This window comes from Phocoena sinus, chromosome 15 (genome assembly GCF_008692025.1).
Source record: "Phocoena sinus isolate mPhoSin1 chromosome 15, mPhoSin1.pri, whole genome shotgun sequence".
Lineage (NCBI taxonomy): Eukaryota > Metazoa > Chordata > Mammalia > Artiodactyla > Phocoenidae > Phocoena > Phocoena sinus.
The window spans coordinates 50,228,068-50,246,753 of NC_045777.1; the positions used below are offsets into that span (position 1 = coordinate 50,228,068).

General features: G+C 52.4%; 1 protein-coding gene across 4 annotated transcripts in view; it reads right to left on the reverse strand.

The window, feature by feature from the left end:
- Positions 1–11,507: 11,507 nt before the first annotated feature.
- Positions 11,508–18,686, reverse strand: part of LMF1 (lipase maturation factor 1) — a 93,009-nt gene continuing 85,830 nt past the window's right edge. For all 4 annotated transcript variants that reach the window (XM_032604402.1, XM_032604403.1, XM_032604405.1 and 1 more), the window contains 5 exons: positions 13,610–13,793; positions 13,137–13,290; positions 12,828–13,011; positions 12,060–12,172; positions 11,508–11,729 (listed from right to left, as the gene is read on the reverse strand). In XM_032604402.1, coding sequence (XP_032460293.1) covers positions 11,555–11,729; positions 12,060–12,172; positions 12,828–13,011; positions 13,137–13,290; positions 13,610–13,793 — 810 coding nt within the window. In that variant the 3' untranslated portion in view covers positions 11,508–11,554. The remainder of the gene's footprint in view (positions 11,730–12,059; positions 12,173–12,827; positions 13,012–13,136; positions 13,291–13,609; positions 13,794–18,686) is intronic.

Sequence of the window (18,686 nt, forward strand, 5' to 3'; positions counted from 1 at the left end):
CTAAAATCTTGCAAGCCATGTGGTGTGGCTGGAAAAAGAAAAAACCCCAAACCCCCCAAAAACCAAAAAGGCAAAGAGCCTCAGGTAGGAAGAAGAGAAACGATACCGTCCACTATTTGCACATAAACTACAGGCACAACTCGGAGATGCCATGGGTTTTGGTTCCAGAACATCACAATAAAGCAAATCACATGATGTTTTGGTTTCCCAGAGCATATAAAAGTTACCTTTACACTGTAGTGTTGTCTATTAAGTGTACAATAGCATTATGTCTAAAAGAGTAGTAATGTTACATACATACCTTAATTTAAAAATGCTAATCATCATCTGAGCCTTAGTGAGTTGTAGTCTTTTTCCTGGTAGAGAGTCCTGCCTTGATGTTGATATCTGCTAACTGATCAGGGTGATGGTTACTGAAGGTTGAGGTGGTTGTGACAATTTCTTAAAATAAGATAATGAAGTTCGCCACATTGATTGACTCTTCCTTTCATGAATGATTTCTCTGTAGCATGCAATGCTGTTTGATAGCATTGTACCCATAGTAGAACTTCTTTCAAAATTGGAGTCAATCCTCTCAAACCCTGCTGCTGCTTTATCAACTAAGTTCATGTAATATTTAAAATTCTTTGTTGCTATTTCAACAGTCTTCATAGCATCTTCACTGGAGTTGATTCCATCTCAAGAAACCACTTTATTGCTCATCCGTGAGAGGCAACTCCTCATTCATTAAAAGTTTTGTCATGAGATTGAAGCAACTCAGTTACATCTTTAGGCTCACTTCTAATTCTAGTTCTCTTGCTATTTCTACCACATCTGCAATTACTTCCGCCACTGAAGTCTTGAACCCCTCAAAGTCATCCATGAAGGTTTGAGTCAACTTCTTCCAAACTCCTGTTAATGTTGATAATTTGACCTCTTCCCATGAATCATAAAAGTTCATAATGGCATCTAGGATGGTGAATCCTTTTCAGAAGATTTTCAGTTGACATCGCCCAGGTCCATCAGAGGAACCACTATCTATGGCAGCCATAGCCTTATGATATGCATTTCTTAAATAATAAGGCTTCAAAATCAAAAATTACTCTTTGATCCGTGGGCTACAGAATGGATGCTGTGCTAGCAGACAGGGAAATAGCATTAATCTCATTGTACACCTCTACCAGACCTCTTGGGTGACCAGGTGCATTGTCAATGAGTAGTGATATTTTGAATCTTTTTTTTTTTCTGAGCAGTAGGTGTCAACAGTGGGCTTATAATATTCAGTAAGCCATGTTGTAAACAGATGTGTCATCCAGGTTCTGTGGTTCCATTTATTGAGCATAGGAGAGTAGATTTAACATAATTCTTAAGGACTCTAGGATTTTCAGAATGGTAAATAAGCATTGGCTTCAACTTAAAGTCACCAGCTGCATTAGCCCCTAACAAGAGAGTCAGCTTGTCCTTTGATGCTTTGAAGCCAGGCACTGACTTCTCCTCTCTAGCTGTGAAAGTCCTAGATGGCCTCTTGTTCTGATAGAAGGCTGTCTCGTCTACATTGAATATGTTGTTTGGTGCAGCCACCTTCATTAATGATCTCAGCTAGATCTTCCGGATCACTTGCTGCAGCTTCTACATCAGCATTTGCTGCTTCACCTTGAACTTTTATTTTATGGAGATGGCTTCTTTCCTTCAGCCTCACGAACCAACCTCTGCCAGCTTCAGGCTTTTCTTCTGCAGCTTCCTTGTCTCTCTCAGCCTTCACAGAATTAAAGAGAGTTAGCCTTGTTCTGAATTAGCCTTTGGTTTAAGGGAATATTGTGGCTAGTTAGATCTTCAAATCTAGACTAAAACTTTCTCCATATCAGCAATAAGGCTGTTTCACGTCATCATTCATGTGTTCACTGGAGTGGCACTTTTAATTTCTTTCAAGAACTTTTCCTTTGCATTCACAGCTTGGCTGTTCGGTGCAAGAGGCCTGGCTTTTGGCCTACCTTGACTTTTGACATGCCTTCCTCACTAAATTTAATCATCTTCAGCTTTTGATTTAAAGTGAGAGACATGCAACTCTTCCTTTCACTTGAACACTTAGAGGCCACTGTAGGGTTATTAATTGGCCTAATTTCAATCTTGCTGTGTCTTAGGGAACAGGGAGGCCTGAGGAGAGGGAGACAGATGTGGGGAATGGCTGGTTGGTAGAGCAGTCAGAACACACACATTTATCCATTCAGTTCATGGTCTTACATGGGTACAGTTCATGGTGCCCAAAACAATTACAATAGTGGCATCAAAGATCACTGATCACATAGCACCATCACAAATGCAATATTTCAAACATTTTCATTATTTTTAAGAGAATTACTAAAATGTGACACAGAGACCTGAAGTTAGAAAATGCTGTTGAAAAATGGCACCCACAGACTTGATGCAGGGATGCTTCAATTTGTAAAAAACACTGATTTCTGTGAAGTGCAATAAAATGAGGTCTGCCTGTATTAGAACTAACAAGAAACTTCAGCTTGTTGTGAGCAATGGGCCAGAGATAGTCAAGGCAGTTAAGAGAAGTGGGGGCTGAGACCGTGAGGTACCGGGATCGATGATAAAGCTATAACAGCGTAGACCATGTGGAACAGCTAGACAGGTATGACCCCTAGAACAGTGAGCCACACTGCCCAGAGGCAGGGTCAGCTGCTGTCCACCCAGTGAGGTCAGTCCTGGTGGATGAGGTGGTCGCACACCTGTGGGGAGAGGGGTCAGGACCCCAGCTATGTCCCAGGGCCTTGCTAAGAAGCTGATCTGGGTGAGGGTGGGGCAGGCAGCCTCAGCAGAAAGCCCTCCAGATGTAGGTTTAAGAATCACCCACATTGGGCTTCCCTGCTGGCACAGTGGTTGAGAGTCCGCCTGCCGATGCAGGGGACACAGGTTCGTGCCCCGGTCCGGGAAGATCCCACATGCTGCGGAGCGGCTGGGCCCGTGAGCCATGGCCGCTGAGCCTGTGCGTCCAGAGCCTGTGCTCCGCAACGGGAGAGGCCACAACAGTGAGAGGCCTGCGTACTGCAAAAAAAAAAAATCACCCACATCACGTAGCCACGGCTGCCCTTTCACTTGCTCGAGTTTTCCTCGTCTAACTGGTAGTTGCATGTGTGACTGTCTTTCCAAGACCATCAGTTAAAAGAGTGCCCATGTGTCACATGCTGGCTCTGGAAGCCCACCTTCCATCCCACTGGCTAATCAGAGCCTCATGTTTTAGCCTTAAGTGAATCCAGCCCTATGCGCTTAGCAAAAAAGGGATGAAGCACTTTATCTGTCTCACCGCCCCTCCCCCACCCCAACTGTTCTCACTAGATCTTGGCAGTGTGAGGTCTCACAGCCCCCTGTGGCAGGGTCTCAGGACACTCAGAAGGCTTATTTTTAAAAACTGAGAAGAAATTGACATTAACCATTTTACAGTAAACAGTCAGTGGCATGTAATATATCAGTGTTGTACAATTATCACCTCTATCTAGTTCCAAAATATTTTATCATCTCAAAAGGAAACCCTGTACCATTAGCAGTCACTCCCCATTCTCCCCTCCCCCCAGCCTCTGGCAACCACTAGTCAGCTCTCTATTTTTATAGATTTACCTGTTTTAGATATTTCTATAAATGGAATCATATTACAGGTGACCTTTTGTGTCTGGCTTATTTTACTGGGCATAATGTTTTCAAGATTTATCCACACTGTAGTGTGCGCTGATACTTTATTCCTTTTTGTGGCTGAATAGTATTCCCTTGTATGCTTTGTTTATCCATTCATCTGTTGGTGGACATTTGTGTTGTTTCCACCTTTTGGCTATTGTGGATAATGATGCTGTGAACATTGGCATACAAGTATCTGTTTGAGTCCCTGATTTCAGTTCTTTTGGATATATACCTAGAAGTAGAATTGCTGGTTCGTATGGTAATTGACCCAACGTTTAACTTTTTGAGGAACTGTTAGATTTTTCCATAGCAGCTGCACCATTTTGCATTACCAATTGCAATGTACGAAGTTTCCAATTTTTCTACATCCTTGCCAACACTTGTTTTTTTCCATTAAAAAAAATCATAGCCATCCTCATGGGTGTGAAGTGGTATCTCATTGTGTGCATTTTCATGTGCATTTCTATGATTAAGGATTTTGAGCATCTTTTCATGTGCTTGTTGGCCATTTGTATGTCTTCCTTGGAGAAATGTCCATTCAAATAATTTTGAATTGGGATGTTTGTCTTTTTGTTGCTTAGTTGTAAGAGTTATTTATATATTCTGGATAGTAGTCTTATGAGATATACGACTTGAAAATATTTTCTCTCATTCTGCGGGTCATCTTTTCACTCTATGGCGTCTTTGTTTTTATTTTTTTTAATTGAAGTATAGTTGATTTACAATGCTGTATTTCTGCTGTACAGCAAAGTGATTCATTTATACATATATATGTTCTTTTTTTATATTCTTTTCCATTATGGTTTATCTCAGGATATTGAAAATAGTTCCCTGTGCTATACAGAAGGACTTTATTGTTTATCCATTCTATATGTAATAGTTTGCATCTGCTAACCCCAAACTTGATAGTGTCTTTATTTTTTAAACATCTTTATTGGAGTATAATTGCTTTACAATGGTGTGTTGGTTTCTGCTTTATAACAAATCAGCTATACATATACATATATCCCCAGATCTCTTCCCTCTTGCGTCTCCTTCCCTCCCACCCTCCCTATCCCACCCCTCTAGGTGGTCACAGAGCACCGAGCTGATCTCCCTGTGCTGAGGCTGCTTCCCAATAGCTATCTATTTTACATTTGGTAGTGTATATATGTCCATGCCACTCTCTTTGTCCCAGCTTACCCTTCCCCCTCCCTGTGTCCTCAAGTCCATTCTCTAGTAGGTCTGTGCCTTTATTCCCGTCCTGCCCCTAGGTTCTTCATAACCATTTTTTAAAAAGATTCCATATATATTTGGTAGCATATGGTATTTGTTTTTCTCTTTCTGACTTACTTTACTCTGTATCACAGACTCTAGGTCCACCCACCTCACTACAAAAGCTCAATTTCGTTTCTATTTATGGCTGAATAATATTCCATTGTATATATGTCCCACATCTTGATAGTGTCTTTAGATGCATAAAAGTTTTAAATTTGATGAAGTCCAATTTATCTTGGGTTATTGTTGCTCTTGCTTTTGGCATCATACCTAAGAATCCACTGCCAAATCCAAGGTCATGAAGAGTAACCATGTTTTCTTTCAAGAGTTGTAATAGTGTTAGCTCTTACATTTAGGTATTTCATCCATTTTGAGTTAATTTTTGAATATGGTGTGAGGTAAGGACCCAAGCTCACTCTTTAGCATGTAGATCCATTTTTCCCAGCATCAGTTGAAAAGACTATCCTTTTTCCATTGAATGGTCTTGGCACCCTTGTCAAAGGCCGTTTGGCCACACACACAAGGGTTTTTCTCTAGGCTCAGCATTCTATTCTGTTGGTCTGTGTGTCTGTCCTTGTGCCATGACCAGTTTTGATTACTTTGTACTGTTTTAAAATCAGAAGTGTGAGTTTGTCAGCTTTATTCTTCTTTTTCAAGATTGTTTTCATTATTTAGGGCCTCTTACAATTCCATATGGATTCGAGGATTGGTCTTTATATTTTTATAAAAAAGGCCATTGGAATTTTTTCAACTCTGTAGACACTTTGTTAGTATTGTCATCTTAACAATATTAGGCCATCAAATCCATGGATATGGATGCCTTTCACTGCATTTATGTTTCCCTTGATTTCTTTCAGCAATGTTTTGTACTTTTCAGTGTACAAGTCATTTACCTCCTTGGTTAAATTTATTCTTGGGTATTTTATTCTTTTGGATGCTATTATACGTGGTATTGTTTCCTTAGTTTCTTTTTCAGACTGTTCATTGCAGGTATAGAAACACATCTGATTTTTGTGTGTTGATCTTATACCCTGCAACTTTGCTGAATTAGTTTATTAGCTCCCGTAATATTTTTGTGGATTGCTGGAATTTTCTATATTATAGGATTATATCATCTGTTAATATAGTTTTACTTCTTCCTCTCCAATTCATAGCCTTTTAATTATTTTTCTTGACTAATTGCTCTGGCTAGACCTCCAGTACAGTGTTGAATAGTGGTGAAAAGGGGCATCCTTGTCTTGGTCATAGAGGGAAAGTTTTCAGTCTTTCACCATTGAGTATGATATTAGTTGTGGAGTTTTCATACATGCCTTTTATTACGTTGAGGAAGTTCCCTTCTATTCCTAGTTTTCTGTTTTTTCTTTTTTGCGGTACGTGGGCCTCTCACTGTTGTGGCCTCTCCTGTTGCGGAGCACAGGCTCCAGATGCGCAGGCTCAGCGGCCATGGCTCATGGGCCCAGCTGCTCCGCGGCATGTGGGATCTTCCCAGACCGGGGCACGAACCTGTGTCCCCTGCGTCACCAGGGAAGCCCCTGAGTGGTTTGTATCATGAAAGTGCGTTGGATTTTTTTCAAATGATTTTTCTGCATCAGTTGAGATGATCATGTTTTTCTTTCTGCCCCTGTATTCTGTTAATGTGGTGTATTACATTGATTTTCTTATGTTGAACCACTCTGGCATTCCTAGGATAAATACCACTTGGTCATGGCATATAATCCTCTTAATATGCTGATAGGTTTGTTTTGCTAGTATTTTGTTGAGCATTTTTGTATCTCTGTTCACGAAGGATAGTGGTATCTTTGTCTGGCCTTGTTACCAGGGTCATACTGGCCTCCACAGCATGTTACGAAGTGTTCCCTCCTCTTTTAAAATTAATTAATTAATTAAATTTTGGCTGTGTTGGGTCTTCGTTGCTGTGCCTGGGCTTTCTCTAGTTGTGGCGAGCGGGGTCTATCTTTTGCTGCAGTGCACGGGCTTCTCGTTGCGGTGGCTTCTCTTGTTGTGGAGCACGGGCTTCAGTAGTTGTGGCTTCTGGGCTCTGAAGCGCAGGCTCAGTAGTTGTGGCACATAAGCTTAGTTGCTCTGAGGCATGTGGATCTTCCTGGACCAGGGCTCAAACCTGTGTCCCCTGCATTGGCAGGTGGATTCTTAACTACTGCACCACCAGGGAAGTCCTACCTCCTTTTCTAATTCTTTGGAAAAAGTTTTGGAAGGATTGGTGTTAATTTTTAATTCTTGGGAGAATTCAGTAACAAAGCCACCTGATGCAGTAATTTTCTCTGCTGGAGGTTTTGATTACTGATTCAATCTCCTTACTTGCTACAGATCTCTTCAAATTTCCTATTTCTTCCTGAGTCACTTCTAGCATTTTGTGTATCTTTAGAAATTTGTCCACTGTCTAGGTTACCTGATTTGTTGGCTACAGTTGTTCATACTGTTCTCTTGTAATCCTTTTTATGTCTGTAATGTTGGTAGTAATGTCCCCACTTAACTTTGATTTTAGTTATTTGTATCTTCTTTTTGTCAGTCAAGCTACAGTTCTGTCAATTTTGCTGATTACTTTAGGAGCTTTAAAGGTCAGTTTGCTGACATGTGAATTCCACCTTACCTAGTGGCTTTGGAACTGAATCCCTGGGGACAAAGGTCCATGGTATCCTCAGGCTGTGGGATACAGGGCAGGGATGGATCCAGGGGACAGATTGTCATGATGCTAACTGAACTAGGGAACCCCTCAGCAGAGGGATGCAAGTAGCTGTCTCAGAATTGGAGTTATCCTTTCTACCAGAATTTGTTCACTTGTGAAAGGGGCATTAATCCAGGGTACTGGAGGCATGGGGGGCGGTGAGGGGTGCTGGGAGTGGCAAACACGGTGATAAAATTCAAGGTAAAAGACTGCCTCCCAAATCCATTCGTTTGAATATTTAAATCCCCACCTCTATTATTTGATGTGTTAAGAGGACATCACAGTCTCTAGAATTCACAAAGCCCACAGTGGTCAACAGAGCCTGTGGGTGTAGCCACTTGTGTGTGTGGGGTCCTTAGCTGTGTTTCCTAGAAATCAGGAGGGATAGAAAGAAAGTCTGCAACTCGAGGAGATGACGGAAGGCAAACCTGAAAAAGGTGGAAGGAAATAACAACGTATGTATGTGAAACAGAAAGTGGAAGAGGACAGTTGACTGAAGAAGCCAAAGCTGGAGCTGTGAGAAGACTGACGAGGAGACAAGAGAGAAGCCCTGGATGAACATCAGGAGGGAGAAGCCTCACTCCACGGTGGGGCCCAGAGGTGGTGGGGGACGCTGGGGACAATGGAGGAAGGCAGCGAAGCGCTCCACGACAGCTCAGGTTTTCTGCGTCTTCACAGGCCCGTTCTAATAACTGGTAACATGCTTGAACTCAACACGCATTGATGTGGAGATCTTCCTGCTCCCACAGAGCCACCAGGCTGGGAGTTTGCTGACCCTGTCCCTGCAGAGCTGGTGGCCTAAGAGTGCAAAGTGTCAGGCCATGCCCATGCAGATGCAGAAGCCCAGGAAGAGGAGGGCTTGTGAACCCTGCCCAGGGACGCCCCATGGGAGGGCTCTGATCTGAACTAGGCTGCAGAGGGTGGGCTTGGCCTCAGCAGGCACCCAAGATGCACTGATCACCTCTGAGTGAAAACCTCTTGGTGAAGGGGAAGATGCCCAGAGGCCCTCTGACAGAGGGAGGCTGGTACACACCCTCCTCGTGGGGACGGGACCTGCACCCAAACCCCTCGCCCTGTCCTGGAGCAAGAGGGAGACAGTGGGTCCTCCCTGAGACAGGCCCCTGGCAGAGCCCACAGCTTTGGATGGGCCGACAGCCAGGTTCAGTGGATCACCTGAGCTCAGCCACTGCCCTGTGACTGGAGTCCTGAGTCCCACGTCCCATCCTGGAGCAAGAGGGCTGAGCACAGCGCCCTCCAGTTGGAGAGCTGGGCGGGGTGGGGGGCTGGACACACTCTGCAGCCTATGGGGTCCCGGCTGGGTCTGGGTGTTGCTGCCAGCACCGGACAGACCCCATTCAGATGTGAGAGCCATGGTGCAGAGTGCTCTGCAGGGGGAGACACCCTCAGATTGGGTGGGCGTCTCAGCGAGGGCCAGCTTGTCAGGCAGTGGTTTCCAGGGGGCATCGGCTCAAGAGAGCAGGTGGAAAGAACAGATCTGAAATTCCCATCCCAGTCCCTCTGGAAGTCAGGGTGTCCTGGTCATGCCCTGCTCACCCCTCTCCAGGGCAGCCCCTCCCGCAAGCAGGCCACCCCTCCTGTGGTCTGAGAAGACTCCTGCTGCCACCTCCCCAGGAGCCTCAGGCTGACTCCTCGTTTTAGAAGGTGAAATTCAGTTTCCAACATGCATCTGAGCCTCTTGTTGAATAAGGCGGACCCTCACCTGCAAGCATCCCCTGCTGCCAGGTGGATGATTCATGGGGACACAGGTGCCGGGAGGGGCGAGCCAAGGCCCCACCTTGTGTCCCTGCCCTGCACTCGCGCCCCCCCCGCCCGCCCCCTGCCCCCGAAACAGCTGACTGTCCTGAAGCTGGACTGAGGCAGCATCAGGTGGAGCAGACGTTAAGTGACTGGGCCTCTCTCCTTCATCAGGTCAACAGTGTATCCAGCACTGGGGGGCCAGGATGAGCCCCCCGCCAACCCGTGTGTGACCAGGAGCAGCCTGGAGTCCAGCAGAGGCAGGAGAGGAGGCCCTGGGAGAGGTGAGCACCACGAGCTACCAGTGCAAAGGCCCTGGGGCCCAACACGGCTGGTGGGCATGCGGGATGGAGAGGATGCAGGGGCGTGGGCGGAGGTGATAGGCAGGGACCCCAGGTTCATGCTCAGTGAGGTGGGGGCCCTGGGAGGGCTCTGAGTGGAGGAGAGGTGCAGTCCGGCTGTCCTTGATGGGAGGGTGTGGTCTCAGGACAGGCTCTGAAGGTGGGGCTGGCACCCTTTCTGGCAGATGGGTGGGCCCTGGGGGACCAGAGCCTCTGGAAGGGTGTGCAGGTCTGGCAGAGTCTTTGGTTTGTTAGAGGGCCATGTGCCCACCCTGACCAGGGATCACCTGGGACATCCCCCAGGGTGAGAGGATGCTGCCCTGTCCCAGGAGGGGTGGGGCCACTTAATTCCTGCCCCCCCCCCCCCCCCGCCCCCCGGATGGGCTCAGGGCTTCCTGTGTCACTCCTGCCACCGGCTCCAGCCCCGGCCCCACCCAGCCCATAGGTCTAAGCACAGCCTCCTATGTATGTCTGGGGGGCTGTCCCAGGAGCCTTGGGGGGCACAGCTGGACCAAGGCTCAGAGAGGAGCCCACACCAAGGAGTGCTGGGGGCCTCCCCTGCCTGAGCCCTGGGTGGCAGCGAGCCCAGAGTGTGGTGGGAAGGGCTGGCAGAGCAGGGACCCACCATGGCTCCTGGCAGGGAGGCCACCTGTGGTTCTGGGGCTGAAGGACCACCCCGAGCCAAGACACAGCATCTCCTCAGGCCCCCTACCCACCCTGGGCCCCACAGGGGCACCCCTGGTGCTCCTACCCATTGGCAGGGTCCCAAGGACAGCCCCCCGGTAAGGGCTGCCCATTCCAGCAGGCTGGTGGTAGTTTTACGCGGCTGCTGCAGGCAGACTTGCTGGCTCCAGGCTCCTTGTCTGAGGCCCTGTCTGTCCTGCGACAGACACAGGGCGCCTGTTTGCCTGCGAGCGGGAACACAGCCTCTCTTGTTGGCACCTGGGCCGGCCAGGCCCCCAGGCAGGCGGGAGGCCTCCACACAGATCCACACTTGTGCCCACCTCAGCCTGGCCTCCTAGCCTGAACCACCTCATTCCCGCTGGGACCCTCCACAGTGCGGCAGGCGCCCCGGATGGTGGGGGGCAGGTGGGTGTCCACTCACTGCTGACATCAGGCTGTAGAGGTTCTGGGCCACAGCCCAGTAGGGTTGCCAAGCAACACACCAACCTGCAGTGACTGGGCCTCAGAATCGCTGCCCTGGGGACCCCGGCGCCCAGGCTGGGGCTGACCACCCTGCTGTCCCGTCCTCCCACCCTAGGTCAGGGAGCAGGAGGCTCCAGGTGTGAGACTGGGCAACGTGGTCACAAAGGAGGGGAGGAGGCGCCTCACTCAGGGCTGGTGGGGGTGGCCCACCCAAGGAGGACAGAGGCCCTCTGTCCACACCTTCGGGTGCTGGTCACTGTGGAGAAGAGCATATGTGGGCGCATGTGGGTTCTGAGAGGGAGCCCTGACTACTTCCTCGCGCAGGACCCTCCTGGACGTGGTGGGGACCCGCTTGGGGGAGCAGAGAGGAGAGGCAGGCTTTCTTCTTGGCCGCATGGGCAGGTGGTCCTGGGACAGACCAGAGCTGGGTGCAACATCGGGATGCTGGTGTCTGGGGTGGGGGGGTGCCTGGTGACAAGGGGCGCGATCTGGGTGGAGCAGGGCTGGGGGCTTTCTGGGGATTCCTCTGACGAACCCAAAGTGAAGAGACTTGGGAGCCACGGGGACTGACTGTGGCACAGATGACCACCCAGGACCCTGGCAGCCCCTCCTCTCTGGGTCAGCTTCCCTGGATGTCCTTGTGGAGACCCCACTCAGAGCAGCCAGCCCACGGTCTTCCCACTTTATTTCTTGGGGCACAAGCCCTGGGCCACCTCTATTCGGGTTTGGGGTACGGCCACTCCCGTGACCTGAAGTAACCCTTCAGGTCCTGAAAGCTGAGTGGGGGGAAGTAGGGGCCGAGCCTCTTCCGGATCCACCACTTGCCCTCAGCAGCGTGTGTGCCCCCGGGGCGGCTGAACTTGTACCTGTAGTGCTCTCCCCGGACCCACCTGCAGAGCAAGGGCAGCACAGTTAGTCAGCCTCCGCCCCCAAGACAGGCCTGGAGCCCTCAGAGGGAGAGGCCACCCAGGGGAAGCCAGAGAGCCCCAAGGAGCCCCTGGCACAACCAGGCCCCTGACCAGATGATGGCGGGGTGGGCGGGGCTCTGGAACCAGGAGGGCCGAGTGCTCAGAGCCAATCGGGCCGAGCCCCGCATCCTTTCAGCAGGTGGGCCCAGCCCCCAGAGCAGACCCCTGCATTTCGGGAGAAGCCCTGAAAGGCAGCTGCAGTTGGCGGGGGTGGGGTGGGGTGTGTGTCCCTGTCTGGGAGGGGAATCTTACCTGGGCGGTGCCCTGCCTGCGAAGGGGTTAAGGGCCAGCAGGGATAGGGCCTGGGCGTCGTTGGCCAGGAGCTTGCCTGCCAGGTGGATGATCCACTCGTTGTGCTCGTAGGTCTGGGGGTGAGAAGAGGACAGGGCGCAGATAGCTGGGTGCCTGCACTGCCACCGGGCCCTTGGAGAGCCCCGTGGATGTGTGCTTTCCACCCCCTCCCTCTTGATGGTCACCCGGCCTTCAGTCTGTTGTCCTGGGGGCACCTGATTCCAGTGTGGCTGGCAGCCAGCCTCTCTTGAGGGGGCGCTGCCCTGGGGGCCTATGCTGCAGTTCTTTGGTTTGGGACCACCTCCTTCCTGTTCTTGCAGGGCCCCCGGTCCTGCTCGCTCTCCTGGGCGCTGCCGCCACTGTGCTGTCCGCAGGGACCTGGATGGAGTGGGGCTGTTCCCAGTTCACCTGTCAGCTTTGTCACCTGCCGGGCCAGGGATTTCGGGCAAGTGACCGAGCCCGCCGGAGGCTATCTTCCTGGGCAAGAAGGGATGGCAACAGTGCTGCAGCCTCTGTGGACACTGGCTGCCCCAGCGCTGGCCACGCATGCCTCGGCCCCTCTGGTGGAAGCGCTCTGAGAAGCCGGCTGTGAGGCCCAGCCCTGGGCACCCACAGATCCCTGTGCGAGGGCCGTGCCAGGAGCCTGGGAAGGTTCCCCACGGGCTGTGCCCCAGCACAGGATTCCCGGGCCTCGCCGTGTCGGCGGGGCCTCCCCACCGAGGGCCTCACCTGGAAGGCGGCGAACCACATAAGCCAGTCCAGGCGGTGGTGGTACGGGGAGATGAGGCATGGCCGCCGCTTCAGGTCACCGGGCTTGCACTTGAACTCGTAGTCCTCCCACTTGGCGTCTGGTGCGCTGGCATTGGGGCTGGCGGTGCCCTGCAGGATGACTTCCATGCGTTCCTTGGTGATGCTGGGTGGGGGGGAGACCAGTCAGGGCTGCACCTCCCCACCCTGACCCCAACCCCTGACCTGAGCAGACCAGGGCAAGCCTCACCCTCACGTCTCCCCACTGGGGTCATGGTGGCCCCGAGGTACCTGCCAAAGGCCCCATATGTGTTGACGATCCGGAGAGGGTTGAAGGAGCTGTTCATGACCTGCTGGGGGCTCAGCAAGTTGAGTACCACAGGGACGCTGAGCCAGGCGACCAGGACGCCCAGCGCCAGGTTGACTGTGTACCGTGCCACGCTGCCTGCCGGGAGGGGGAATAGTGGGTGGGCTCCTGCCCCCAGGCCTGGCCTCTGTTCGGCCCCTTGGGCCCACAGAAGCCGAGGGAGGTGCTGCTGCCCCCACCACAGCAGCTCCCTCTTAGGCCCCCCAGCTGAGGTCACTGGGCCTCCCTTCCTGAGGACCAGGACACACTGTCCATACCAAGCAGACAGGAGTGACCCTGTCCAGGCATGGAGATGCTGCCCTGTCTCCCAGGGCACTGGTGTGGGCACAGGGCTGGGTGCCATCAACTCAAGACCACCCGGGCTGCCCAGCCACATCCGCCTTCAGGTGTCACCCACCGCGTGTCCGTGGGGCCCTGGCCCCTCGAGCTTCCTCCTCCTGCATCCTCAGGACTTGGTCCTTGAGGGAGCCGGGCCCCGAGGGAAACAGGAAGCCCAGAGTGGCATCATCGAAGCAGGCGAGGCTGGGCACGATGGTCAGCCAGTTCAGGAAGCTCAGATTCCCGCTGATGATGAGGACCATCTGGGGGTGGAGAGAGAGATCCCTTCAACCACTGCATTTCACGTGCTCCATGGTGATGCATGGAGTCCACACCAGAGGCATGGGGGCTGGGGGGTCCCGTCCTTCCCAGCAGCCTGTGCTGACCCCCAGATGCCCAGGAGGCCCAGGCCCCAAGCCCCCCGACAGGCCACTTGCCCCGCCTCCCTCAGACCAACCCCACAATGTCTACATCCTAAATGATCTCAGAGGCGGACGCTACCCAGTGCCTCTGGTGAGGACCCCACCTGTCAACACTGTGATTCCAGCCTCTGACCCTGCTTGGAGGCCACTGAAGTTACACAACTGGGAGGCGACAAGTTTGTGTTTGTGGCAACTGTCACCGTGACTGTTAATCAACAGGCCCTGGGTAGCCCCAGGACTCCAGCTGGCTGCTCAGTGGTCCACCCAGGTGTCGGGGTCAGGACCAGCCCCACGGCACCTGTGGTACATGCCCCTCACAGGGGTGGGGGTGCTTAGGACAGGCTTGTAAGTTGTTTTAGTGACTTGAAACTGGCACCTTCCTGCCTGATTTTGACCCTGTTGTCAAGGATGCGGGCGGGAATAGGGAGTGGGTGGTCTTCAGTTGAGGGGAGGAGAGGCTGCAGGGTTCACATCCCACCCACCCTCCCTACCAGGTGCCAGGCTCTCCTAGAGCAAAGGTGGAACAGAGCAGCCCCCCAGGCAGACGCCTCTGATTGTGGAGCCCCAGGGACCCCAGTGCCAGCTGCACGCAGAGCTTCCTGTGGGCTGGGTGAGGAGATTCCAGGTGACCACAGTGGGAGGGCAGGCTGGAGGCTGGGGAGGGCAAGAGGCAGAGCCGAGGGCTTCTGGGGTGCAGCCCAGGACACCCCCATGCCTCCCTAAGCTGGAAGTCCTAGCAGAACCCGGAGCCAGTCCTCCGTCAGATGTATGACTGCCAGCTGCGGCCTTTTCATTACACAGTTTTCAAAGAGGCGAAGTTTACGTTTTTAGGAAGTCCAAGTTATCAATTTAAAAAAACTTTACAATTCTGCTTTTTGTGTCCCATCTAAGAAATCTTTTCCTCCTTCAAAGATGTAAAGATCTTCTAAAAGTTTTACAGGTCTGGCTATTATGTTTAGGTCTCGGATCCATTTCGAATTAGTTTTTTATGAAAGGTGTGATGTAAGGTTCACACCAGCCAGCTCTGCTCTGGTCCAGGCTCTGCCCCTCGCTGGGGAGGGGCGGGTAAGACTTGGGAGGGACCAGGGCCTCTGGGATGACCGGGGTGTTAGGTGCTGGGAGGTGAGAGCACACGGGTCCACGGCGGACGTGTCTAAAGGGAGACAAACTGCCTCAAGCACGTGCCTCAGAAAAGGGGAAACAAGACACTAGGAGCCACAGGTCAGCAAAGTAGAAGGAAATGGGGACCAGCACCACCAGTAAATAAACCCACAATGAAAATGGTACAGTCGCCACAGTGACAAGAGAAATAAGGAGATTTTCAACTGTCCAACCAAATGGACACATTTCTGCAAAAAATAAGACCTGAACGAGCAGACAGCCCCTGAGTAGCAGAACGGCCATGTCCCTGTCCAGGTCACTCACGCGCACCTGCTGGGGCCCTGCGGGCCTCCCTGCACAGGAGCCGACGGGTTGGAGCCACATGGGGACATCGAGGAAGGAGGTGAGACCAAAGACTCAGGCCAGGGGCCCCACGGCCGGATGAGACTCAGCTGACACCCAGCTCCTCAATTTCTGATTTGTAATTAAAGCTGGGTCTTGATCCTAGTGACTGGGGAGAACGTGAGGTCACAGATGCCGGCCTCAAAAGGGTCTGGAGAGAGAGGAGCTAGGCTTTCAATAGGTCAGTTTTATGGATCACGATAGGATCTTACAGTGTGTGGCAGGAGATGGTGTGGATTCACAGCTCTTCCTGGATTAATTTGGAAAACCAGTTTTCCTGGTTCTGAGGCCCAAACTAATTATTTCTTATTCTTCACTGTCTAGGACGTTAACAAAGCCCTGTGCCCAAAATGTGCCCGCCCTGGGCTGGTGGTCTCTCCTGCAGCCCTGCCTGGCCCGTCGGGGTCCCTGGGCCTCTGGTCTCGAGCTGCTTCGGGCCGACTGGGCTTCGCCCTGGAGTTTCCTGAAAACTGCTGGCTCCTGACAGTCTGGGTTTGTGGTGCCGCCAGGCCCTCTTCCACTGCGGGGGACAGCGGGGGTCCCGTGGCCTGGGCCCAGCTTCCCCGTGGACAGCACTGGGGGGCCCGACCTTCAATTCTCATCTCCCAGACCAGCAAGACCTCAGATGCTCCACTAGCTCCTCCACTGCGTCAGCAAGGGGCTTAAGGGGAACGGTCCCTGTGCCCCTCCTGACACCTCCTAACAAATGCGTTTTGCTTTGGGGTGGGATGGTCAGCTGCATGGGGGTCCCCTTTTCTCCATGGCTCAGCTGTGCAGCTAAGGCCACCAGGAGTGGTGATCAAGGGTGAGAACAGGCCGCTTCCCCGAGGGCCTGCCATCCTGGTGCAGCTGTCGGGGCCACATGGGTGACAAGAGCCCTCTACTGCCTAATTCTCGGATGAGACGGCGGCCAAAGCTGGGAGAAGCACCCGGCGCATGGCAGCCTCCAGCTAGAAGACACCTCCGCACCTGGCCTGGGGGCTCCTGCCTATGTCCCACAGCCCTTGGGAAGAGGCATGCGGGCAACAGCCCGCCTTGTTCGCCCATCACACCGCCCCTCAGGGCTGGTCCACACTCAAACCTGGCAGGCAACTGATGGGCAGCTGTGTCCTCTGCAGCCACCAGCCCAAGCCATCAGCACCCACCTCTCCACTGACACTCAAACTGCTGGGAAACATGGCCACCATAACGCTGCAAAGCAGGGCAGCCGCAGGCTTCCTGGGGGGCCTACCTGCCCGAGTTCACCCCAGACGGTCTACTCACCAACCTCTCCAGGTGTAGCTGGTGCAGCCTACACCCTCGCTGAGGCACAGCCTCGCTTTGTGGCCACTCGGGGCTCCCGAGACCCCAGAGGCGTCCAGAGAAACACAGACAAGACACTGCTAATTTGAAGGACTGCGATCAGTAAACGGCATCTACTCGTCTACACCCTCATGTGTAACACGCACAACGTTAAAACCCTAATAGGTGAAAAGCAGAATGAATGATGCTGAAGTCTGAATTAGTGATTTAGAAGATTGATTTGAGAAATCCTTCCAGAATGTGGTGCAGAAATGGGAGAACCTTTGAGGGAAACTACAGATTCAGCAGAGTCAACGGCTACACAATTGACTTTCCCGGATGAGAATGATGTAAAAATAGACTCGGCACTCTCGAGGCGGAAGGAGGCCTGGGCCTCGGGGGATGAGGGGTGCAGGACCAGTTACCGGAGCAGGACCTGGGCCCACACATGTTCTGGCCATTTCTCGTTTCCAAGGATGAATCATAAGTAAAACAGTATAAGCATTTAGACTGAAAAATATAAACAATGAGAAGAAAAGGAAAGAAAAGTGAGGAAGGTGGCCCAAGGAGGTGGGACCCTTGAAGTAGTCGCCACTCACCTCCATGAACAAGAGAAGTAGGTGGGCAGCAGTGGGAACATAAAGGACGACCAGAATGCAGCTGCTGGGCCTGGCCCCAACTGAGAGCTGAGCACAAGGCCCGGTGTCACCCTAGGACCCACTGCCCTAACCGAGGACGAGGCCCAAGGACAACCTGCCAGCCGTCCATTTCCTCCTGCGTCTCCCCCTCCCAGGCGTGCACTTCCTCTTGCTCCACTGAGCTGAGTTTCCCAAGACCCAACCTGCCCCCACGGCCACCTCCTTTACCCTGGAGAAGCAGGGCTACCCCTTGGAACCCAGATCCACGTCCATCCTGCCTCATCGCTCAGTGGCCTCATGTTGACTTCAAGGCTAAAACTCCACCAGCGACGCTTGCTTCAGGCCAAAAGGGAGGTAGCGGTGCTGGACCCTCAAAGCGACTGTCTGAGATGCAGGCCTGGGCACTGAGGGAGGGCAGGGCAGGGGGCAGAGCCTGAAGCTGGGGGAGCTCGAGGGGCTGGCTTGCCACATGCCACGTGGACGCAGCAGCCAGGAGCTGTGGGTCCTGCCTGGGTCCCCGCGGCTGCTGAGCTCGCAGGGTGGAGACTCCGTGAGGACAAGGAAAGCACACGACCAAGGCTGTTGCCATCGCTGAGCTCATGTGGGTCTAGAGGACCTTCCAGTCCTGCGAACCCGTGTGGAGAGACGTGGAGAGCCAGGCTGAGGCCCTGTCCTGTGAAACTAGGCTGGCCCTACAGGGAAGGCGCATTCAGACCTGCCCAGGAGGCTCTGAAACTGATTTGCAAGTCAATTAGCTGCTGTCAGGAGAGAATCAACAACACCAGTGTCCAGCACCCAATCAAAAGTTAACAGACTCCAAGTTGGTAGTTAGTAGCCTGCAAGCCACTAGCAGAGACAAAACAGGCTGGGAGCAGAGTCAGAAACCAGAGATGGCCTGGAGCCAGTAGATAAGAATGTGAAAACAGCTACTGTCAAAAATTAAGGGGTTTAGGGCTTCCCTGGTGGCGCAGTGGTTGAGAGTCCGCCTGCCGATGCAGGAGACACGGGTTCGTGCCCCGGTCCGGGAAGATCCCACATGCCGCGGAGCGGCTGGGCCCGTGAGCCATGGCTGCTGAGCCTGCGCGTCCGGAGCCTGTGCTCCACAGCGGGAGAGGCCACAACAGTGAGAGGCCCGCGTACCGCAAAAAAAAACAAAAACAAAAATTAAGGGGTTTAAAAGAAAACAAACACAGTCATAAGAGAAATATGAAAATGCCAAAGAATAACCAGATGATAATTTGAGAGTTTAAAAGGTAATACAGGGACTTCCCTGGTGGTGCAGTGGTTAAGAATCCACCTGCCAATGCCTGGG